Raw genomic sequence first — 25,601 nt, 5'->3', positions numbered from 1 at the left:
CAATCCACTATTCATTTGCAAGTTGTTCTAAGTAAATGAACAACATAATGCAATGGAAATATCTCTCTTTAAGCGCTTAAGTGAAAGTGGACTTCATGTACAATTTTGATAAATTCCAGATACCTTTTCTGTAGAACCCCTGGCCTTGAAGAGCTTCTAAAGCTAATGCATTGTTTATGATCATCTAATATGTAATAGTTCATGAGTTCAATTCCCAATAGAGGGTTTAGAGCCCATGGAGTAAAATCTGGTTATATAGCTGGTCCCTGACATAGGACCACAATTGGGACCAGAATTTCCATTGCTAAGTAAGACAGTTAAGGGAGTCATGCAGAGGTGGGTTTCAGCAGGTTCTGACCAGTTCTGGAGAACTGGTAGCAGAAATTTTGAGTAGTTCAGAGAACCAGTAGTAAAAATTCTGACTGGCCCCGCCCCCCTCTATTCTCTGCCTCCCAAGTCCCAGCTGATTGGGAGGAAATGGGGATTTTGCAGTATCCTTCCCCTGTAGTTGGGTGGGAATGGACATTTTACAGTATCCTTCCCCTGCCGCGCCCACCAAGCCACGCCCACCAAGCCACACCACAGAACCGATAGTAAAAAATGTTGAAACCCACCACTGGAGTCATGCCCAATTTTACAATCTTTTTGCCATGGTTGTTAAGTGAATTGCTACAGTTGTTAAGTGAACCATGAAGTTGTTAGTGAATTTGGCTCCCCCCCCCCATTGACTTCGCTTGCCAGAAGCCGGTTGGTAAGATCACAAATGGTGGTTGTATGACCCCAGGTGCTGCAACCATCGTAAATACACGCTAGTTGTCCGTACTCAAATTTTGATCAGGTGACCATGGGGATGCTGCGAGGGTCATGAGTCATTTTTTTTCAGTGTCATTGTAACTTCATGTGGTCACTGAACAAATGGTTGCAAATTGAAGATTACCGGTGCACAACAGATAGGTAAGGGAATCCTCAGTCTACATTTTTTTCTTTATTCAAAGTCTTGTAAATAGTTAGGACAAGATGGATAGATTTTAATCATTGGTTACACCCTAGTCTCCTGATGGCGAACCTATGGCACGCGTGCCAGAGTTGGCACGTGGAGCCATATCTGTGGGCAAGCGAGCATTGCCCTAGCTCAGCTCCAGCACGCATGCATGCACCGGCCAGCTGATTTTTGGGTCTTCCGGGCCCACCAGAAGTCGGGAAACTGGCCGTTTCTGGCCTCTGGAGGGCCTCAGGGGGGTGGGAGAGGCCATTTTTGCCCTCCCCAGGCTCCAAGAAAGCCCCAGTACCAGGTGTACCGGCCCCACTGGTAACCTTTTTGCCGTCACATGCCAAAAGCGGGGGAAGCATGGGGGGTGGGGTGACATGCACATGTATGTGGGGTGTGTGGCGTGGGGGGGCATTGAATTATGGGTGTGGACACACACAAACCCCCCTACGCTCCCACTTTTGGCACACAACAGCAAAAATCTTAGCGATCACTGCCCTAGTCCATAATTTTGTTGGCAATAAATATTTGGCTACAATGATTTACTACCTTCTGTTTAGGCAAGACAGATGGAAGAAAGCTGTAGGTATTATTCATAAATAATGCTCGTGGATTAAAATTAAATCTACTGGCTAACATTGACTGTTTCTTAATGACTTTATTTAAATGCCACGTCAGCATCCAATTCAAAGACATTTATTATAGTTATACAAACATAACTATTATTCCATCAAAATAAAAAATTAAACATATGAAACCACTCCTTATAAAAATGAAACATAGCAGTGAATAACATGATAAGTACAAGGCAAGATTATACATCTATTGAAAAAATATCGGATACATCATGATAAAAAAATTTTTTAAAATTGTTTTAGCATCCCTTGAATATTTCTTGGAGAAAGCTAAATCAAAAGCAGCAGTGAAATTATATAATGGAATTCAAGTGTTAACTGGAATAGTTATAGATATTAATGCAGGGGTACCCAACCCCCAGTCCTTGGCCCGGCCCTGGCCTGCGGCTTGCCAGAAACCAGGCAGCACAAATAAGCAAAGTCCCATCCACGGGATGCAAGCAGCACATAAAACCATGCCCCACCCCCACCCCACCCGGTCCGCAGGAAAACCTCTCTCCACAGAACCAGTCCCTGATGCTCAAAAGGTTGGGGAAGGCACTATATTGATGAACTGATCACTATAGCTAGTAATATAGACATACTATATTATTACAGGCAAAATAAAATACTACTTCACATAACATACAGTTTATATTATTCTTATCCACAAGGCACTGTATGGACCAAGACATGGAGTGGCCTTAAGGAGGGAAGTTCTCAAATTAAGACAGGAGAAAAATCTACCAATCCTAATAACAACATAGAACTTCTTGGGGAGCAGCAAATATTGGGGAGCAGCAAAGAGGATGGACTACACTATTGTCCCTTTTCTGAATGTTCAGAGCTTCTTCCTAGTTACTCTGGAAAAAAAGGATGCTACATTGCTGGACTTTGCTCCAATTCAGCCAGTTTTGTTTTTCATTAAACGGTCAGGAATCACAAGATACATCCACAAGATCAAGTGCTCCAGCATTGTCTGATTACTGCTGAATCATAATAAGGAAGATGTGGAAATTCTCCAATATCTGCACCGTCATAATTCCTATCCAGTCATTCAGACCTGGGTTCTTGAAGCCAGATAAAAATAGCAGTAGATAGAAAATTAATTCCTAATTAGGAAAATTAATTCCTAATAATTCATTTTGTTCTGAATCTTAACTAACTTCAGAAAATAATGTCTGTGGAGATTCTCAGTCATCCAGGGTTGTCTCTTTTTCAAAGGGCAAATGGACTTTCTTTGTTTTTGCTTGAAGATGTTTCATTTCTCATCAAGCTTCTTCAAATCTGTTCTGAAGAAGCTTCTTAAATGAGAAATGAAACATCTTCAAGGAAAAACGAAGTCCAGTTGCCTTTTGAAAAAGCACTCTTAGAGCCCCTTATTTTCAAAAAAGCTTGCCATTGTGACGTAGGTTTCTTCTTTATTTAATACCCTGGTCTCCCCATTGGAATAAGTGTGGTCACAAGAGCCTGTTTTTAATTCAGGGGGGAAAATGTGGTCCATTGGGACAATGGAATATTTACACAGATCATTGCTGTTCCAGCCGTGTTGGTCGGCAATTCTGCCCTCATTGTATAAATTGATGCTGAGAAGTGAATGATCGTCAGAGATGTTCTCACTTCCACCGTAGAGCTTGTCTTTCATCTCTGTTGACCACATTCCTTCATATGCCAGAGGGAGCTTCAACCATCCATGATGAATATGGTTGAAGTTACTTTTTGGTTCCACCAAATCCTCAGTCTCTGCATCCAGATTATATGATGGGGGCTGAAGGTGGGTGACTTCTGATTTAGCCTGAATGCTCTCCACCTTATGGATGTCAACATATCCCAAACTCTCAGGGTTAAAGAAACTGGCGTCGGAGTTCTGCGCAGATAAGAAGATATTTATCAGGGAATTAATTCAACACATTTCCAAAGTCGTAAAGCAAAGACATTAATTCATTAAAAATATATATACAGGTAGTCCTCGACTTACAACCACAATGGACCCCAATATTTCTATTGCTAAGTGAGACATTGATTAAGTGAGTTTTGCCCCATTTTATGACGTTGCTTGCCACAGGTGTTAAGTGAATCGCTGCAGTTGTTAAATTAATAATGTGGCTGTTAAGTGAATCTTCATTGTCAGAAGGTCACATGATCCCAGGGCCCTACAACCATCATAAAAATGAACCAGCTGCCAAGTATCCCACTTTTGATCACGTGACCGTGGGGATGGTGCAAGAGTCATAAGTGTGGAAAATGGTCATAAATCACTTTTTTTTCAGTGATGTAACTTTGAACGGTCATAAAATGAACTGTGGTAAGTATATCTCGCTTAGCAACAGACGTCGGGGACTCAGTTGTGTTCGTAAGTTGAGGACTACCTGTATTTCATTTTACGTTGAAGGCCTGCAAGTCTACTTTTTCCTGAAGTAAAAGTACTAACCTTTCTTAGTTTGTGGCAGAATTTATCCAGAGTTTTTTTATGGTTAGGGATGGTGGGCCAAACAATTGCTTTGATCCTGAAGAAGATTAAAAACAATGTTAATTAGGAACAATCTTTCAGTCACCTTTGTGAATGAATCTTATATGAATTAGAATTGTGCTTTTTTAAAAAAAAAAATTACCTGTTTTTCCAAAATATTGGGACCAGAAGAATTACAACAAAAAGCACGAAGAAGCTTGCAATGGATACAGTGATCAGGACAACTTTATCTGAGGAAAGAAATCTTAGCTCTAAAAATAGATACAGTAAGAGATTTTTCATTGGGAATCAAAACATGACATTACAGGTAATATTCATGTTATATGAGACATCCATTAACTAACTTCCAGAAATTTATATCCTGCCAGGACAGAGCTCTAGTGCTGGATATCTTCTATTCCTGGGGTCTCCAACCTTGGCAACTTTAAGACTTGTGGACTTCAACTTCCAGAGTTCCTCAGCTAGCTTTGCTTTGCTGGCTGAAGAATTCTGGGGGTTGAAGTCCACAAGTCTTAAAGTTGCCAAGGTTGGAGACCCCTCTTCTGTTCTGTGCCATTAGCCTAGCTTCTGCCTATCTCGCTTATGACACATAGCGACGCTAGATTGAAGGTGTTTACATTATGACTCCAGGTCTCATTGTAACAATGCAAAATCTTATGTTTGTCTCCCATCTGACATTGCTAACCCATAATTCAACAAATCCAAGCAAGAAAGGTTGGAAGTACAGTACATGCTTAAGGAAAGAACACTGCAAAACCAATTCTTGCAGTCTTCTGCAGAAAAGACATTCTATAGAAGAGGAACAAAGAACAAAGTTTTGTTCTTCGCTATTGTAGAAGGGAAGACTAGGTTTAATGGGACTAAACAACCATACGGTACATTTTACTTAAACACTGCATGAAAATTCTTGACTGAGTAATTCAGCAATGGAATGAATTAAATTGGCGACTTTGCTTCCACCAAAGTTCCTGCAGCAGAAGCTGGCAATGTCCAAGCTCCAATTCTTCTGATTATCAAGGACTCTTGGACTTCATGGTCTCATAACGTTCTTCTGGGTTTGTGGTGATACCTGTGGCCCCTGATTCTTGTTTGCTTTTCTTCCAATTCACCTAGAATTAAATGTCCTGCTTCTGACCAATCTCTTCTCTATATGGACTGAAAACAGATCCTAAATTGTCAACATAGTACAATTACTCTATTATAGTACTCATTCCTCCATGCAGTATTACTTTTACAAAACAGCTATAGGGGGGAGGGATCTGGAAAGGAAGCATGGTGATTTTCCTGCCAAAAATTCTTTCCCACAGCTATTTGTGTCTTTGAAAAGTACATGATGAAAGAAATGTTAATCATTTAACATCATATCTGATAGGTAAGGCCTGGAGTTTGGTCATGATATATCGGCTATTGTCAATTATTAACTGGTATTGGTAGTAGTTATAACAATGGCATGTTATATTCAGAAAGCTTTGTTGATGTATAAATTTTTTGACCCTAATCAAAGTACAGGTAGTCCTCAACGTATGGCCACAATTGAGCCAAAAATTTATGTTGTTAAGTGAGAAATTTGTTAAGAGAGTTTTGCCCCATTTTTACGACTTTTCTTGCCACATTTGTTAAGTGAATCACTGCAGTTGTTAAATTAGTCACATGGTTGTTAAGTGAATCTGGCTTCCCCATTGACTTTTCTTGTCAGAAGGCCACAAAAAATGATCACATGATGTCAGGTATGCCTCCTTTCAGTACTCAAGAATGAAAAACCCCGACTCCATTTTCATAGAAAAAGGTACTTCTACTGAGTATGAACTGAATGCAACCAAAGAAAAGCAAGGTCTGAGGCAATAGGCGCGAAAATCACATATAGAAACCATCCTTAAAACCCTTCCCCCAATGGTCCAGTCAGGATTATCCAATCCACATCCCCCCAAGGGATCATGTGGGGTGCAGCTTCCGATGGCTCCATCCTTCTGGTATGCCAGGACAGTTGATCTTGACTGGTTATTAGCGTGCCTCCCAGCTGCAGAGAAACACTGAGGAAAACTTTCTTCAATTTACTCCACCAGCTCACTTCCCCCCTTCTCAACTATCCAGACAGCTCCCCCCTCCCCCCGTTTCAATGGCAGCCGTAGCCAGCAAGCAATATAAAAGTGGAGACTGACACATGACCCCAGGTCACTGAAACCGTCTTAAATGTGAGTCAGTTGTCAAGCATCCAAATGTAAATCACATGACCATGGGGATGGTCCTAAGTGTGAAAAATGGACATAAGTCACTTTTTTCAGCCCCGTTGTAACTTCAAACAGTCACTAAGTGAACTGTTGTAAGTCGAGGATTACCTGTATTGTTTTTCTTCCCTTCAATTGCATCTGATTCTCAGAGACTGTCTGGACAAGTTCCCGTTGAGGATTACTTCTGCCATTTTACCTTTTTATTGACTCCCCTCCCACCCATTCCTGGAGGACACCAATGTCTGGTTGAGCTACCAGTTTTTCAGGGCTAGCCACCAAATATTAGAAACATTTAATTGGATCCATGACGATTTAACCCATATGATATATAATTTTTCCCAGTCAGGATTCTGTGAATTTATCCAAATTCAGCTATTTACTGGGTTTAGATTCCAAATTTATATTTAATTCTGCATATATACGGATCTCTTCCCATTATAACCATACAAGTTGTTATCAGGCCTAAGTCAAGGCTGGAGATAGATAGATAGATAGATAGATAGATAGATAGATAGATAGATAGATAGATAGATAATGAGAGATAGATAGATAGATAGATAGATGATAGATAGATTGATGAGAGATAGATAGATAGATAGATAGATAGATAGATAGATAGATAGATGATAGATAGATAGATAGATAGATGAGAGATAGATAGATAGATAGATAGATAGATGAGAGATAGATGATGAGAGATAGATAGATAGATAGATAGATGATAGATAGATAGATAGATAGATAGATAGATAGATAGATAGATAGATAGATAGATAGATAGATAGATAGATAGATGAGAGATAGATGATGAGAGATAGACAGACAGACAGACAGACAGACAGACAGACAGACAGACAGACCTCTTCCCATTTTAACCATGGGAGGTTTTTATCACGCCTAAGTCCAAAGATGAAACAGTGAGATCAATCAAGACCCGTTCTTTATTTGTTTCCACAGAATCGAGACTAAAGCTAAATCTTCTAACCTAATAGATATAGCCTGGGGAATTTGAGGGTGTGGCTACCCTGAACCTTTTCCTCTGTTCCCCATCCTGTTCAGGACTGTTCAGTCTCTTGTTTTGGGCCCCTCTCTTTGGGAAGCAGCGATGTCCCCCTCCCCATTACTCCTTCTCCAGCTGCACCTTCCATCGCAGATGTTGGGCTCAGAGGGACAAAGGTCCAAAGTCACCCAATGAGTTGCATGATCAAACAGAAACTTCCTTGTTACAGTCCAACAGGTTCGCCATTGCGCCAGGCTATAAATATTTCTGAAATTCTTGATTTCCAATAAGAATTAAATTAAAAATCTGGACTCACTTATTCCGCTTGATGTTCTGGCTGAAGTTTTGAAATATTGGGATGAGCTCCAGTCACTCCAGTAGCCTTTGTAATACTTTCCGTTGGGCCTTGACCGAACTTTCATCTCATACATTACTTCTGGCTCAAATTCCTTCCCCAGAAGTTTTAATCTAACAAAATTAGATTCGGTGGTCTAAGACAAGAATAAATTTGAGAATTTTGTGTTAAGTTAAACAAAAATACTCAGCTCCCTGTAACAACATTGTTTCATCTCTACACAGTGAAATCAGTGGTGAAATGTAAAATTTGTTATTACTGGTTCTGAGGGCATGGCTTGGTGGGGGGGGGTAATGTGAGTGAGTGGGCGTGGCCAACTTTTTTTTTTTTACTTTTAAAAGCATTTTTTCTACAACCTTAAGAGGTTGCAGAAAAAATGATTTTAAAAGCCTCTGACGATCAGGCAGCTCAGCTGGGATCATCAGGCTTTTTAAGGCTGACGATCTCAGGCTTTTAAAAGCCTCTAACGATCCCAGCTGAGCTGTGCGATCATCAGAGGGGTTTTTTTTTACTTTTAAAAGCATGTTTTCAGCCAAAGAGGTTGTAGAAAAAATGCTTTTAAAAGTAAAAAAAAAAAAGCCTCTGATGATCACGCGGCTCAGCTGGGCATGGGCAGGGGGCACCAGGATTTTTGCTACCAGTTCTCCGAATCACCCACGGTCATCGCTACCGGATCGGGCGATCCGGTCCGAACTGGGAGCATTTCACCCCTGAGTGAAATCCTTTTTACCTTAACATGTTTTTCAAATTTGGCTGGGAATATGACAACATCCTATACTGGCATCCAGTAGATTATTTTGCATCAAGAAAATATACTAAATTGTTCATGGAAAATGATCTGATTGGTGCATGATCAGAAAGTTTGGCTGCATTCATATACCACAAACCAGTAGTGCTTTCCACTTACCTTCGCTACCGGTTCGGAACTGTGAGCGCGCGTGTACGCAGAACCTTCTGCACATGCGCAGGGCGTCCGTGACAACGTCCGAGCGGGTGGGCGGATCCTCCTGCCGCTGCCGCTACCAGTTCGCCCGAACTAGGGCGAACCGGTAGAAACCCACCACTGCCACAAGTGAAGAAGTATGGAAGTCACTTCTTTATTTTATTCCATTCATAGTCTGTTCTCCAACAAAATGTTGAAGCCCAGGGACAGACCACATACGTCCATTTAAAAGATGGTTGTGTTTTTGGCTAATTTGGACAATGCTGGGAAGAATATCTAACTGAAATTCTGAAGAGCCAATAAAAGTCAATATAGTTTGTTTGTTTGTTTATTTATGACAATTCATATGGCCGCCCACTCATTCTCAGTGACTCAGAGAGCTAATACATGTAGTCCTGGAGTTACAATCGTAATTGAGCCCAGAATTAGGGGCTCAGTGACGGCCATTGCATTGATCAAAATTTGGGTGTTTGCCAACTGGTTCATATTGATGATGGATTGCAGTGTCCTGGGATCATGTGATCACCTTTTGCGACCTTCTGACAAGCAGAGTCAATGGGGAATCCTGCTTCACTTAACAACCTTGTTACTCACAGCTGCAGTGATTCACTTAACAACTGTGGCAAGAAAGGTCGTAAAATGAGGCACTTAATGAATAATTTAATTTTGGGCTCAATTATAGTCCTACGTCAGGGAGTATCTGTACCAACTTTTGTGAAATGCATCTGGGACTGGGACAACGTAAGACATTCACACTCTGTAGTCATACTAGGCCGACTAAAGTCTTGGATTCAAAACAGAAGGAAACGTATTAGCAGAAATAAATCTGGATCTGCATTAGTTACCCTAATACCAAATCCTGCCAGAGGCCGAATTTAAAACTAAGCAGATGCTAAATTGGAAAGTTTGGGTCAAATCGAAAGCATTGCCCGAACAATGTTGGTAAGCTGAATTACAAATCTGTTTTGTTGTAATCAAGCAATGGTTTGCATTAGATACTAACAGAAACAATTTTTGAGGGGAAAACATTTCCTCAGAAAAAAGAATGTTTCTCGTTAAGTTCTCCATGTTCCCAGCCAGTTAATTATTTTCATCACGAACTACTGGGGTAAAGTTGGATATAGCAGCAGGGGGGAATTTCTAATGTTAAGAAGGAATAATTAAAGATTGATATTAGCAAGTGGTAACATTCAAATCAAATCAAGTTTATTACAGTCAAAGACCGGAGACCAGAACAAATAAAAACACTCGGGATATCCAGTTAAAAATTCTAGAATAAAATAATAAATAATAGATAAAATCTGTATTAAAATCCCAATTTGGCATCCAATCTGTTAGTTACACATGGCCTAATTTACTAGAATATCAATCCTTAAACTGTGAGGCCCGTAGTCGTTAAATACTAAAATGCAAAAGAGTAGTAATCCAAAAGGGTTTGCTACATTAGTTGTGTAAAATAGCTACAGTGAATTCATCACATGTTCCAGACGAATCCCCAGTACTGCTGTGCAGAATCTAGCAACTTGCGCTGTAATCATAATCTGTTCGTCCTTAAGCAGACACTGAAGATAAGCAGTGTCATCTAGGCCAGGATACCTATCCATTATTGGACAATATATTTGTTTGTTTTTTAAAAATATCTTTATAGAAAGAGCATCATTCAAATATTGATTTCCATTGGCTTTTGAAACTAAAAATCTAGCCTATACTCCACGTTAGAAGTTAAAACAGCTATTGGCTTTTTATTCACTCTAAACTTTTTAAATTTAGGCACAGGATAAAGAAAAATTAACCCAGCCTCTCAGAACATACCGTATTTTTCGGAGTATAAGATGCACCTTTTCCCCCCGTAAAAGGGGGTGAAAAAATAGGTGTGTCTTATACACCGAATGTAGCCCTGCCCATCCACTGGCCCCCACCCTTTGGCCTCTGCCTCACAGCAGTTACCTCCTTGCAAGCAAGCAGCAAAAAACCCAGCTCCTTTCAGCTTCAGCACAGCCTAATTAGCACAAGTTGATTGGATCGGCCTCCTGACTCTCAGCTGATTTGCTCTCAGCTGTTTTGCGCAGGGCTCTCTGCTTGCTGCAAAGAGATAAATTGCTGGAGCAGATTTTTTTTTCCCCCTTGTGCTAATCAAGCTATGCTGAAAACGAAAATGAAAGTAAAGCAGGCTGTTTGCTGCAACGAGGCAAAATTGCTCAGAGGCAGAGGGAGATTTCTTTTTCTTCTTTTCCTCACCAAAAAAGGTAGGTGCATCTTATACTCCGAAAAATACAGTAGTTTGTATGGCATCATACGACAAACAGGCCTTGTTTGCAGGCATATCACTGAAAGCAAGTAGAAAATGCAAAACTACTCATTCTTACTCACAGTCCAGTTTGTATTTTCTTGTCGGTAGGCTAACTGATGTATTAATTTGTTTGCAAGGAATGCGTTTCCTACATGTGGCGTTGAAAATTGAACAAGATACTCATTTGCTTTTTCCTGGTAGGTGATATTTAGACCAAAAGGTGCTTCAGGTTTAACTGCAAAGGACAATGTAAAGATAAACAGCACATACACACAGAAAATCACACACCACATGCACGGATTCTTAAACTGCTGGCTGTTTAAGCAAATTGTCAACCCAAATTCAAATGAGTCCATGCAGTAGTCTAGAACCATGATGGCGAACCTATGGCATGCGTGCCAGAGGTGGCACGCAGAGCCCTTACTGTGGACACGCACACCATTGCCAGCTGCTTTTCTGGTTTCCGGCGCGCCAGCCAGCTGGTCTTTGCAGGCACCAGAGCACCGGAAAACGGCATTGAAATGGCCCAGAAAACCACCCCAAAAAAGGCTCTTTTTTGGGTTGTTTTTCAGGCCATTTTTCAGGCCATTTTCTGAGCTATTTTCAGGCTGTATCCTGGCCCATTTTTCAGGCCATTTTTTGGGCTGTTTTTGGCCTGAAAAAGTCCCCAAAATGTCCTGAAAAACAGCCCAAAAAATGGCCTGAAAACGGTCCCAAAAACAGCCAAAAAACAGGGCATGTGCGCGCCGCCCAGCTGGTCTTCAGGTTTCTAGCGCCCCAATGCTCACACATGCACGTGCGTTCCGGTTTGGGCACTCGGTGCCGAAAAGGTTCGCCATCACTGGTCTAGAAGATTATCAGTAGTCTAGAAGATTACTAAGGTCTAGAAGACTAGAAGACCTCCAAGGTTTCTTCTAGCCAGTGGTGGGATTCAAATAATTAAACAACCGGTTCTCTGCCTTAATGATTTCTTCCAACAACCAGTTCACCAAACTGCTCAGAAAGTTAACAACCAGTTCTCCTGAAGTGGTGCGAACTGGCTGAATCCCATCACTGCTTCTAGCTCTATTCTCATTGATTGATAGTCCTTGACTAAGAACCATTCATTTAATGGCTATTTGAAGTTACGATACTGGAAAAAGGTGACTTATGACTGGTCCACACACTTATGTCCATTGCAGCATCCTCACAGTCATGTGATCAAAATTCAGGCACTTGGCAACTGGTAGGTAGTTACAATGGTTGTGTTGTCCCAGGGTCATGTGATTGTCATTTGTTACCTTTCCAGGGGGCTCCAGTTAATACAGGAAGCCAAAATTGCTTAAAGACCATGTGATTCACTTAACAATTACAGTGATTCACTTAACAGCCATGGGGAGACAAATGATAAATTCAGACCTGACTCATTTCACAACTGCCTTGCTTAGGAATGGACATTCTTGTCCCAACTGGGTCGTAAATCGAGAACTACCTCTTCATAAATGTGGATGACTTATTTGAGCGTGGGTAACTAATATTTTGACCTCTTCTCCTCCTTTACTCAAACTTCATCACCTCTAGACTCAGAATCCAACCAAAAAGTAACAATTATTAAAAGAAATTATTTCTACCACATACTAGAATGCCTGTTCTCATGCTTGTAAGCTACAATATATTAAAGCTGCAGTGAAAGGAACATGATCCCGGAAAGCCTGATTAAACAGGGAAGCTTCCTTCTGAGTAGTTATGCATACAATAATATTCATAAATTAATCAAACTTATTTTTTGGCATGGAAGCATCATTTCAGTGTTAATTCAGTGGCTAAAATACATATCTAAATAGTTAAGGAAATGATGTATTGTACTTATTTTGCATCTGTGACTCTAGAACAGTGTTTTTCAACCTCAGTAACTTTAAGATCTGAGAACTTCAATTCCCAGATTTCCTCAGTCAGCATACAATTCTGGGAGTTGAAGTCTACACATTGTAAACTTGCTGAAGTTGAACAAAATTGATCTAGAGGGCAATTGCTTTGAACTATGTACAATCTTCCACTTGTGCAAACAGATCCCTTTCCATGGTTTGGATCAACGCCATAACATTCTTCTGGCAGTAGAGATCCCATCTTCTTCCTCCAAATTTGGAAATGGAAGAACATAATTGGCCATGAGTCTTTGGACTCTGTCTTGATATAACTAAACTTCATGTTGCCCTTGTTTTGAACAGGTTCAAAAATGAATCCAAATGGATCCCACACTATACATTTGCTTACCGATATGAACAGCTTTCAATTTCCGGCAGTTTTTGCAAGGATTGGTCAAAGTGATTGTCAAGCAAACATCCAAATCACCAATAAGATCCATGCTGTCTATAGAACAATTGCCGACAAGGTGATTTTTCATGAAGCAGGGTCGGGGTTGAGTCTCATACCTGTGACAAAATATGGTGTAGCAATGAAATTTTGGAAAACCTGTCTACCCAAACTGGATCTGGAAAAAATCAAAAAGTAGGATAACATAGACCTTCAGAGAGCTAGTCAGTTCATTAGAACTTACACTGTAGCTTGAAAGCTGCTATAGAATCTCATAGTTAGGAAACTGTAGTCATTGCAAGCTTCAGAGCAAGCATTGTGATTGTTTTGGTCATGTAATTGAGAGACCATGTGAGAACTTTGGGCAGAAAAATTACTTTTATAGTTTGATAGATAAGTAAAAAATTGGTACTGAGTTAATTTGTGTTTACAGAACAATACACAATCTTAAACTACCCAAATACAACAGCTATCCTACACTTTTCCTGATTCACTGTATTCCAAACTAGCTGGACATTAAGTACTCTTGATGGCAAAAAGATTCTTTTAATGTCTTCTAATTTCCCCAATTGACCAAATATTATATCTGAGGAATCCTCGCTTTCTACATTTCAGTATTGTCAGGTGTTCTACAAATGAAGTCATGTAATCAGTGGTAGGTTTCAAAATTTTTTACTACCGGTCCTGGGGTGTGGCTTGGTGGGTGTGGCTGGATTGGTGTGGCAGGGGAAGGATACTGTAAAATCTCCATTCCCTTCCCACTCCAGGGGAAGGTTACTGCAAAATCCCCATTTCCTCCCAATCAGCTGGGACTCGGGAGGCAGGGAATAGATGGGGGCGGGGCCAGTCAGAATTTTTACTACTGGTTCTCCGAACTACTCAAAATTTCCGCTACTGGTTCTCCAGAACTGGTCAGAACCTGCTGAAACCCATCTCTGCATGTAATATATCTGTAGTTAAAATAAAAATGCTTTGAGTTGTGTTGTTTACATATGCCCCACCCCAAAAGAGCAACTGGTTAATAAGAGTATCCTTGGGCTAGAATTATTAGCAATAAGAAATCTTTTCTGTCTTATTTTTGACATCCATTCAGTTTTATGGCAAAATCCATTTTCCTTTACCAAACTTCATAGTCCTGAAAAGCCAGGAAAAATCATGTGCTTTATCAGCTAATTAAGTTAAAAGCAAGGGCCAACTTAATAATCAGCACCATTATGCTATATACAACTTTCTTGTAAATTTCTCAGTAACGTTAACATCCAGTGGTGGGATTCAAATAATTTAACAACCGGTTCTCTGCCCTAATGACCAGCTGGGTAGGCTTGGCTTGGTGGTCATGTGACCGTGTGGGCATGGCCAACTCAACGTCACTCACGTCGATGGGCGCTTCACCTTAGCTGTTACAATGTAATAAGGGTTAATCAGAGAGGCAGTTTCTGTAAGCAGGGCAATAAAGATTAGGCTAGAAACAACACCAGAATGCTTCCTTTCTGCCTTCCTTACAGGATTAGCCCTGTAAAGCAGAAAAAACCAAAATAAGATTTCTTCCAACAACCGATTCTCCGAACTGCTTAGAAAGTTAACAACTGGTTCTCCTGAATAGGTGCAAACTGATTGAATCCCACCACTGTTAACATCCTTTGCTAAAGTATCTCAAAATCTACCCTTTTTGTTTCTATCATGAGGCTAAGAAAGTTGCAGATATAGTGTGATTTGAGGATTTATGATCTAAGACAGGGGTCCTTAATCTGCAACCAAAGACCCCTTAGGAGTTTGTGGGTAGATTTCAGGAGGTCCATGGATTTGGATGTAAAAAAAGATTACAACTTTATTTTTACTACCCTCTAACTGAAATTTAGCTTTTTTATTCAGTAATGAATGCAGGCAACTGGTTAATTTATGAACTCTAGATTCTAAAAACATTCAGAAAAATTATTATACATTGAAAAATAAAAACCAGAATATATTTGGTTTGTGCACTGTTTTCCCCAAACACATGTAATTGGTCATAGTCAACACAACTTGCATTTCAAACGTGCTTTTGTGTTTAAAAATCCATTCAAGGCATTCTAGAGCTCTAGAATTCATTGTCTGATCTCCATTAAGTCTTTCCTGTACCGATGTATTTTATTTTATGCATTTAAATATATTTTTCTGAGAAGTAATCTGTAGGTTTTACTAGACTCTAAAGACAGATTAAGTTAAGACTAGTTAAGCATTCATCCGCAGGCCAAATAAGTATCCCACAACCAATTTCTGAAGCTACAGGACCCATCCCAAATCGCATCCCCCAAATTCTGCAGCCAAGTTTTTTCATTGTATTAATCTTCTAGCACCCAAGTAATAATGTTTGAACATATTATACAAGTTCTTACACAGAAAAACTGGCATTTGTCTCATTCAGGTTCATCTCTGTCCCAGTAGCATCACAAATTACGAAAGTGCTTTCGAATACTGGCATTTGAGTGAAACACTTAAAGCTGCTTTCTTGCTCATCGTCCACACAAGTACCTAAGGGGAAAGAATCACAAGATAAATCCCTCAAATTTCAGATTTAAAGCACTTTATAAGGAGCCTTATCAAACAAAGTAGACTACACAGATTCATTCCTGAAAATGAAATTGACTTCTTTCCCTCCATTTCTTCTTCTATTTAATTATTATAATGTTTAGGACATTATGTGACTTACCACCAAGAACCCAAGAATGCCTCCTCTGATATTGATGTGAGGAACTAAAAAGAAAATCCAAATGATAGGTCTCCCTTGAAGGAATACAGAAAACAAGTTGTGTGTGTGTGGTTGCATTTGAAATTCCCTTTCAAGAAACCAACAGTTCCTTCTTTTTGATGTTTTTTCAGCATCCTGTAAAACTCCTTGCTTTTCTTGTAAGCTTTGTCTGTTGAATTGACTTCATGTTAATTGATTCACTAGCAAGTAAGTTTTATTTTCTCAGTGCACTGGATGCTTTTAATTTTTATCACTTTTCTCTTGACAAAATGAGCTGTAAGCTTAAAAAGAAACGTACAAATATTTTACATACATAAAAAAAAGAAAGCGATTGCTCCCTGATTAATAAGATACTTAAAGAAAAGTGCCAACACATTCTTCTCTAGATCAAAGAATTTAGACTACTAAGAAAACTTTTGAGCAATTGCCCTTTTCTTATGACTCATGGTAATTGCCCTTCTTATTTCATCTGCATATTCCCTAGAATGCTTGCACAGCACTAACGTAAAACTTTTCAAGTGTAGGTCGCAGAGGTCATCCTGCAATGTGAAAATGTAAAGGATACTGTGGGACATAGTTTGCATACACTTTATGAAGCAGATTTTGTGGGAATTTCTCAACAACAAATGGGCATTTTCATCAAACTTCGCTCAATTAATTTTTTCCCTCATAACTTGCTGCATGGAATAGAATCATTTTGGAAATCCACAAGGACTAAATTATAATAGCAATTTTTTTTTCTTCCAGTAAATATATAAATCCACATTGAAAGTACTGAGAGCAGAGGGTAACTTTAAACCTTTTCTGAAGAGCACTTGTGATACTAACAGATTCTCATTTTAAAACCCAGTGCGAATTTGCAATATCACTTGGAAAATGGAAGAATTCTTTTTCTCCCGTGAATGGTACTTTCTCAGTCTGCTCTGTCCACTATGAGTTTACCTTAGCATAACGTTCAGCAATGCCTGCTCTTTTATACATGGCTGATGTATTGTTTATCCCATAGATCAGAGGTCTTCAAACTTGGCAGTTTTAAGACTTGTGGACTTCAACTCCCAGAATTCAGAATTCAACTCCCAGCATAGCTGGCTGGAGAATTCTGGGAGTTGAAGTCCACAAGTCTTAAAGCTGCCAAGTTTGAAGACCTCTGCCATAGATGATTGGGATAAACAGATGACATCATCTAACCAAAAGTGCATCGAACTAGCAATAATAAAGAAACTAGGTTTCTTCCTGGATATTATGCTCCTATAAATCCACAGAGCAACCCATGCCACCAGACTTTCCATGAGAAATGCATCCACATTCTATCCAAGACAATTGTGTGTATAAACCAGGTAGATGGATACATAAAACTCCCCACCACTACTAAGAAAAAGCCTATTTTAAAAGTGTTGGCTAAGTTTGAGGCTCAGCACATTAAGAAAACCAGCCATTATAACAAGGGTTAAAACTATCCATAACAACAATAGCTTATAATCACCCAAGGTTTTCTGGAACAACCAGAATTTCATAAACTCTAAGGGTTGGAACTGAAGTAATTTTAAGAAAAATATTCTTTTGGGGTGGGGATGGAAAGGGAAAGGCCTACTTGTAGGGCACCTGATGGTAACATTCTCTTAGAATAGGGATCATACTCTAGCGATCACATACTACTGAAAACATGGAGTCCTGAAGATACATTAGCTAAGCTACACAAGACTTTAAAGATGACAACCAGTACCTTAAATCACATCTGGAAGTCCACTGGCAAGCAGCTCAATTCTCACCAATTTCATCCTACTAGTGTTACATGGGCAAAACAGAGTATGGCTAGCTTACTCAACTGCTGCATTCTAGAGCAGCTGTAGCATCCATGTGAAAATATTGTAGTAACACGTCTGGGATGTGACCCAGACATGAATGACCATGTACAAGGCAGTCATAACTGGTACATGAGATGAACTTGGGCAAAGACCCTCTTGATAACAGCTGCCAGATCCTGTTTAAACAGAAGCCATGAGTTCAAAAGAACCCCCAGATTACCAGTTCCAAATGAGGGAGTGTAACGCCATCCAGAAACCAAAGATGGAATATCCTATTCTTAGATGGTCTATGAACCCAAAACACCTTGGACTTGCTGTGATTAAGCCTGAGTTTATTCCTCCCAATCCAAAACCTAGCAGGCTCCTGGCACTTGGACAGCACATGGCCTATTCAGCCTGGGGAAATGTACAAATGTATATCATTAGCATAACAGATGAAATGTGATCCATGTCAATGGATGAGCCCCCCCCCAATTCATGTGGATATTAAATAGGAGAGGACAGAGAATTTAGTTGAGAGTTCACCCCACAACTGAGGCCTTAGAACTCCCGTATCTCCACTAGAACCTGTCCCACATGGGGAGGACAGTCACTATAAAATAGTGCTTCTTATTACCAATACCCAGAAACAGTTGAGGATTAATTTTATAAATAATCTCAGCTTGATTTTTGTTCTTATTACTTTGTTAACTGCCAAGGAGGTGAAGGAGAAAGCAGGAGAGAAAGAGAAAGAAGAGAGTTGTTTTTTATTTTTATTATTATTATTTTTATTATTATTATTTTTATTATTATTATTTTTATTATTATTATTATTATTATTATTATTATTATTATTATTATTATTATTATTATTTACACAAAAATGACAGTATACACAGCAAACGAGATAACCATGCTGGATTTCGTATCACAAATCACTACTCGAACACTTCTCAAGCGTTTAGGACTGCGTGATGTATTGGTGGATTATGCAAGCAGATCCCAGTAAGGTGGCCTTCTGCAGCTGAGCAATGGTGATCTTGTCAGCGCCAATTGTTTTTAAGTGCTTGCCTAGGTCTTTAGGCACAGCACCCAGTGTGCCGAGTACCACTGGGACCACCTGCACTGGTTTATGCCAGAGTCTCTGCAGTTCTATTCTCAAGTCCTGATATCTGGTGACTTTTTCAAGTTGTTCCTCGTCGATTCTGCTGTCACCAGGTATGGCAATGTCAACGATCCACATTTTTTTCTTCTCCACAATTGTGATATTTGGGGTATTGTGTTCTAAAAACTTTGTCAGTCTGTATTCGGAAGTCCCACAGCAGTTTTGCATGCTCATTTCAACCACTTTTTCAGGCTTATGATCCCACCAGTTCTTTGCTACAGGCAGATGGTAGTTGTGACACAAGTTCCAGTGGACCATCTGAGCGACTGTGTTGTGACGTTGTTTGTAGTCAGTCTGAGCTGTTGTCTTGCAACAGCTCAGTATGTGGTCAATGGTTTCATCCGCTTCTTTGCAGAGTCTGCATTTGGGGTCATCAGCAGATCTTTCTGTTCTGGCTTTGATTACATTTGTTCTGATGGCTTGTTCTTGGGCTGCAAGAATTAGGCCTTCTGTCTCTTTCTTCAATGTTCCGTTGGTCAGCCATAATCAGGTCTTTTCCTTGTCTACTTTTCCTTGGATCTTTTCAAGGAACTGTCCATGCAGTGCTTTATTACACCAGCTGTCAGCCCGAGTTTGCATCGCTGTTTTCCTATATTGATTCTTGGTTTGCTGCACTTTGAACAGCTTCCTATTATTATTATTATTATTATTATTATTATTATTATTAATAATAATAATAATAATAATAATTTATTTATTTGTCAAACACTTATAAGATAACAGATATAAGTATAAACACGATTATGAATACAGGAAATGGATACAAATAAATGGGGACAGTAGGACAGGGACGGTAGGCACGCCCCTTACAGACCTCTTAGGAATGGAGTGAGGTCAACAGTAGACAGTCTAAGGTTAAAGTTATGGGGATGAAATCACAGAGTCAGGTAGTGCATTCGAGGCATTGACCACTCTGTTGCTGAAGTCGTATTTTCTGCAATGAAGTTTGGAGCGGTTTACCTTGAGTTTGTATCTATTTTGTGCTCATGTATTGTTGCAGTTGAAGCTGAAGTTTTAGTTTTTCATTGTCTGTTTTATGAATTAAGTTTATTGCTTTTGGCTTTAAGAACTGGGCATTCTGTCTAATTACCATGTAATTTGCTAAATATAACCCTGCATAGGGGAGATTTTTTAGAAAAGGGAACATACGTCTCTAGCTTGAAACTTGCCTTTACATAAAACCCCTTTGTACAGTGCCTTGTCTGAAATTAATCAAGAATCCTGTATACAAAAAAGTTTCTTGTGCCTGCATATTTCATTAATTGTGTATGATGCGATGCTGTTATAAACATTTGGTGAGTCTCCCCATTGCAGAGACATAATGTTGCATTTTTCAGAGTAAGTTTCTCATCCTAGCCCAAGAAAAATAAACTTTAAAGCACCCAGGTTAAATGCACATCCCTAATTAAAGACAAAGTGCTAGTTGCTTCCTCCACCAATTGTCCCTGACCATCTTAATAAGATTATTAAGGGCCTGAAAGAATATGACACACAGCTGAATACTGAAAAATTCTGGTTCTTGCTGGGTACTAGAATTCAGGTTTTATTTAGCAGCATTTTTCAGCTGGTGGCTTGAACCTTTTTAAGAATGCTGATTTATACAATAACAATAATAAAATCTAAACTTACATTACTTTTTGTTGGCAAAATTTAGGAAAACAAGCACCAGCGTTTTCAGCGTTACTCTGAAAGAAAAATGAACTCTGTGCTATATTTCTAATAAATGTTGATTGAGGGTTAGAACACCAGTGCCTACGTCTGATAATTGTGCAGCAGTTTGTTGTTTCAAGTTTAAGTTTAATGTGATTTATTGTTGTATCTATACACACTGATTGTAAATTAAACTAAAAACAAAAGTATACAATAAATTAGTTCATCAAGGTGGCAGGATATTTGTCTTTCAAAATACACAATAACAAGATTCTTTGCATTACATATTTGGAAATTTTCACTTCCCTTGTTTGGAATTTTTGCAAGAAGGAAAAAGTTGGAGTGACTTACCATATCCTATAGATGTTTCCGACCCAGAGCCACTTTCTGAAGAAGTAAAAGGAAGGAAGATAAAAAAGTAGGTGTACACAATCAGATTTGGCTTTGCCATCTTTTCACGTTCACATTCTTTCTACCTTGCAGGAGGAGAAGAGAAACTAAATATGAGAAACATCAGCTTGCATTGTGATTTTATAACTCCTTCTAGAGTGCACTCATGAATAAAGTAACCACAGGCAACGGGAAGTAAAAACATACAGACAAGTAGGCAGGGGGTGAAACAGGAAATCTACCCCAAAAAGTGCTTGTGGAGGAGTGAACTAAGATCAAAGGATACTACTATGGTCTGTGTAGTCTTAAGTACTATGAAAAGTGCTCTCCTAATCAACTTCTCTTTATTGAAGTTCCCATCTTGAACATCTCATTGAGATGGAACTAAGATTTACTATAAGTTAGGCAAATCTATTAACTTCATTTCCTCATCCATTCTCTCTTTCTCTCTCCCCCTCTCCTCTCCTCTGTCTCTTTCTCTCCCTCTCTCTAATTTAATTTTGAGGTTTTTCTATCTCATCCATGAAGAAAGTGGCAAAGTTTGGTTACGAACTCCCTCCTATGGTTGTTAAATATCAGCAATGTTTAGGGAAAAAAAAAACCTATTTCATCCAAAGTCTATGTCAAGGCTCCGATTAACGAACTCAAGCAAATCAGAAATCTGAGGCTTGGCTCCTTCTCAAAGGTCTTCTTTAATGAGTATATCATATCGGCACAGCTTCAATGGCACAGCTTCAATGGAAACCCAAATCTAAATCTTTCCCGCTGTTTCAGTATAATTAAACTAGGAAATAACCCCAAGTGTCATAGGTCACGTTGGCCAATTGGGTTAACTGGCGAGCTCTTCAGGCACTCCTTCCCCCAACCTTATCTGTTGCCAGTAGAGATGACCTTGGTTCTCATGAGAAAGCTCTTTGTTTTGTCTAGTAATGCATTTCAACCTCCTTCCCCCCCACTTCCCCCTCTGTGTGGCAACTGAGGAACAGAAAATAGCTGCGTCCAGTTCGAAGTCGACAGTCTAGTTAACTAGGCAAGCATTTGAACCCAGTAGATCCATGCAAAATCCTCTTTTGAATGTTTTGGGGTCCCCCCCCATTGGTTTGTTTTTAAATCCCAGGTTCTCTCCACCAATCTTGAACATGCATTTGCAAATGTTTGCTATGTTTTTTTAAGAGTGAAGGAAAGAGCAGCTTCTACCATATCAACTCACATATGGGACAGGCCGTCCAGAAGGTCCATCAGTAGAATGTATGTAGGGCTCATGAGGGTGAAAGTGGCCCAATTCCTTTTTCTCCCTGTCTGCATGGATTTGGAGGAGAGTTTGCTGTATTCAAGTCAAATAATACAGCTGTACTTATGTTCAAATCAGTGGGAGATTATCTCTTCTTCCCTAAAAGTGGGAAGGTCAAAAAGAGTTTCAGTTCTAGTATCTACTGTATCTCTAATGTCCTTTAGTGCATTCAGCTGAACACCTTGATACCACACTCACATGGTCTTCTTTATTGGAAAGTTCTAGGAAGTGTCAATGGAGATTCTCAATCATCCAGGCCAAGGTTGCACCAGAGATGCTTTTCCAAAAGGCAACAGGACTTCCTTGGCTTTTTCCTTGAAAACGTTTCACTTCTCATCCAAGAAGTGGAACTGAAGAAGCTAAACCAGCTTGGCTTTATCATCTGTAGACCAGAACTTTGTGAGGAAGGCTTAAAAGACAGAAATGATTGCTTTTTTCTCCTTCACAGGCTGTTTTGTAATCTTTCCTGTCAGTCAAATAACGAGAGGTCTTCAGGGCAATCAAATGATCGGCAGGGTTTTGGAAAGAAAACAGTTTCTCACTGAAATTTTTAAAATCCTTTTTATCTAGGTTTTTTTGTTAATGTTTATAATGTTTTAAATTTGAACGCTTACTGTTTTTAATGCTTTAACAATTTCACTGTTGTATATTGTTGTTTTATTATGCTATAAACCACCCAGTCACTTGGCAATAGAACGGGAGACATATAGATTTAATAAATAAATAAATAAATGATCACTTCTTTCCAACATTTTACAGGTAGTCCTTGGCCTATGACCATAATTGGGATGAGAATTTCTGTGGTTAAGTAAAGTGGTTGTTAAGTGAATTGTGTCAATTTTACAGACTTTTTTTTTTTTGGCCATGGTTGTTAAGCAAATCATTACAGTTTTTAAGGGACTCAAACGGCCAATGGAGCAATTCCAGCTTTCCCCATTGACTTTGCTTGTCGGAAGCCAGCTAGAACATTCCACATGGTAATCACATGATTCTGGGACACTGCAACCGTCATAAAGACATGCCAGTTGTCAGGTGCCCAAATTATGATCACGTGATCATAGGAATGATGCAATGGTCGTAAGGGTAAGGGCCAGTCGTAAGCCGCCTTTTTCAGTGCCTTTGTAACTTTGAACTGTTGCTAATTGAACGGTGAGTTGAGGTTGAGGCTAAGTTGAGGTCTATCTATATATATCCTGTTTTCCCCAAAATAAGACATCCCCTTATAATAAGTCCAATCGGGCTTTTCAATGCATGGCAATAAAGCCAAGTGCTTATTTCAGGTTCAAAAAAATATAAGACAGGGTCTTATTTTCGGGGAAACACGGTACTTGCTTGGCCAGAAATAAGTATGTGGTCCTCTTTTTCCCAGGTAGAAAGCAATCATAGATAGGGCAGGGTAGTAAGATGTCCTTCTCATAGTCTTCCAGAGCTTTAGCTTCAAAGCTTAACAATTGTTTTAGGAGCTTCACAAGCGTCATAAAGCTCAGTGATAGCTTTAGGAACTTCATAATAAAGAAAGAAAAACTATGTGCAACATGTAGCTTTGTCCTCATATAAATACAGTAATGTAACATTTTTAATAAGGACAAAAAAACAGAACCCTGCAGGACTTATTTACCCAATCTCTCATTCTCTTGGTACAGATTTGAGACTGCTTATGCAGCACATGTGGCCTTGTGACACACATTTACCTGTGGTTTGTAATACTGCTTACAATTACTTAATCCGAAGAACCACAGGGCTGGAAACGTTAACTAAAACAAATCAGTGTATGGGGCCCACATTTTTCATCTGAACCAGATTTTTGTAGGGTTTTTTTTTTCTTCATGATCTGATCAGAAAGTTTTCTTCAAGTCCTTAACTGCCGGTCTTAATACATTAATGTAGCTGATTATTTTAAATCAACAAGCTTGATTTCACTGTCTCTGAATTTAGCTTATTTTTGTCTTTATGCTTCATTTTTTTCTCCTTTTCCCTTCAGTTATACATTCCCAATCCATGCTCCTTTGCCATCGCTCATTTAGAGAAGTCATATCCACAGGAGTATCTTCAAGGAAGAGGGTTGATCAACAAATTGAGACAGCAGATGCAATCGAAACCCTAATTCTTTCAATGTGTGTATCATGCCACACATTTAAAAAAGATGCAGGGGTTTAATTGTGAGGTCATAACAACTTTTTTAAAAAAAAATCACACTCCACCCTGCTCCTGGAATGGTTGTTCCTTCATGAGGTTACTCAGAGCAAGCCAGGGTAGATATACTTCCCTTCACTATACCCTTGTTTTAACTTCTCAAACAGTGAGATTCACCCCATGTGAGGCTCCTCAAAAGTTAGAGATCCAAAAAAGAATGGCATTAGCACACATTTATTATTTAAAAAAATTGGAACTGCTTGTTCTACAAAGAGGAGCTGTAACCTTGCCATTTTTATTACACCATTGCTTTTGGGACTGGCTACAAACACTATGGGTGCTGTCCAGATATTAATATAATCCAATTTGATATTCATTTCGGAGAGAAAGTTTGTAGCCTGGTAACCAGCACACCTTCTAGATTTAATTTTCAGGTGCTAACAGTTGATAGGGAAGCACAAAGTCCATGTTGCTGTTCCTAACTCATGATCAACCTTTAAAGTAGGATTCAGTCAGGAATATGACATTAGAAGTAAGTCACAAGAAAACTCATATTAGCTTCTAGTATCTGGGCTGAATGCTTACTCTTTTTACAAAAGGTCTTAAAATAAAACAGGATTTTCATTCAGAAACCAGAACTTTTTCCCCTCTAGGAACTACATACTTATTTCTTAATTTTTGTTAGCCCTTAAGGATTTTATGGTATACCCTAGGTCCCACTGACATCGTGAATGAGCAGGAATTTTGCTTTCTTCCCCCGCCCCCAAAAGTAGGTGTGTTAAGGCTCCCAAAGATTTAATGTATGTATTATAAGCCCCATATTATTTTTTCTTATTACAAGAAATAAAAAAAACCCCTACCCTCTTCAAAGACCATTTTCTGAGGGTAAAATCTTGATGAAATTAAATAGTTGTAAAACTTGGCTGATACATGTATGTAGATCTTTGGCTGCAAATTGTCTGTTTTTGTGCAATGGCACTGTTCAGTTTATGCAGACAATCATTAGATAATTGCACTGCAATAGTAGATTTAAACAAGGGCTAGAAAAGTGATCAGTAACACAGGGAGGAGCCTAAGGCATGGCACACGGGTAGTTTTAACTCTGTACATAATGCCCTTACAAGAAAGCCATTTTACCTAGCATTGTGTGATATTGTGTGCTCCAAAATAAAACTTATTTGGTTTGGAAATGCCTTTACTGGAGTTGCTGCAGCAAGAAAATAAGCTTTGTAAAACTATATGGGTTGTAACATTGGGAGAATGAAGATGGAGGGAAGCAG

The 25,601-nt window shown here is 39.2% G+C and overlaps 1 protein-coding gene and 1 pseudogene across 2 annotated transcripts; both read right to left on the bottom strand.

Moving 5' to 3' along the window:
- Positions 1–1,626: 1,626 nt before the first annotated feature.
- On the bottom strand, positions 1,627–21,761 carry IL7R (interleukin 7 receptor). Of its 2 annotated transcripts, none has more exons than XM_060690710.2 (8): positions 20,859–21,761; positions 15,556–15,691; positions 13,142–13,299; positions 10,969–11,123; positions 7,617–7,791; positions 4,215–4,323; positions 4,034–4,109; positions 1,627–3,469 (listed from the first exon to the last, which is right to left on the bottom strand). In XM_060690710.2, exons 1-8 carry the CDS (start codon positions 20,956–20,958, stop codon positions 2,972–2,974), a joined length of 1,407 nt encoding a protein of 468 aa, XP_060546693.2. In that variant the 5' UTR covers positions 20,959–21,761; the 3' UTR covers positions 1,627–2,971. The 2 variants fall into 2 exon arrangements, with proteins under 2 accessions (XP_060546693.2, XP_060546695.2); XM_060690712.2 differs by having other exon boundaries at positions 4,215–4,302; positions 20,859–21,757.
- On the bottom strand, positions 18,534–19,340 carry LOC148115044 (uncharacterized; annotated as a pseudogene).
- Positions 21,762–25,601: the final 3,840 nt, after the last annotated feature.

This window comes from Pantherophis guttatus, chromosome 2 (genome assembly GCF_059756535.1).
Source record: "Pantherophis guttatus breed Tessera chromosome 2, ASM5975653v1, whole genome shotgun sequence".
NCBI classification, from domain to species: Eukaryota; Metazoa; Chordata; class Lepidosauria; order Squamata; family Colubridae; genus Pantherophis; species Pantherophis guttatus.
This window is presented reverse-complemented; position numbering and strand designations above follow the sequence as displayed.

Bases quoted from the DNA above. Each gene is read 5' to 3' on its own strand.
- IL7R (XM_060690710.2), bottom strand. From the start codon at position 20,958: ATGGCAAAGCCAAATCTGATTGTGTACACCTACTTTTTTATCTTCCTT. The intron at 4,110-4,214 runs GTAATTTTTTTT...AATCTTCTTCAG, and splicing joins CCAATATTTTGGAAAAACAG to GATCAAAGCAATTGTTTGGC. The intron at 3,470-4,033 runs GTTAGTACTTTT...TTATCTGCGCAG, and splicing joins TCTGCCACAAACTAAGAAAG to AACTCCGACGCCAGTTTCTT.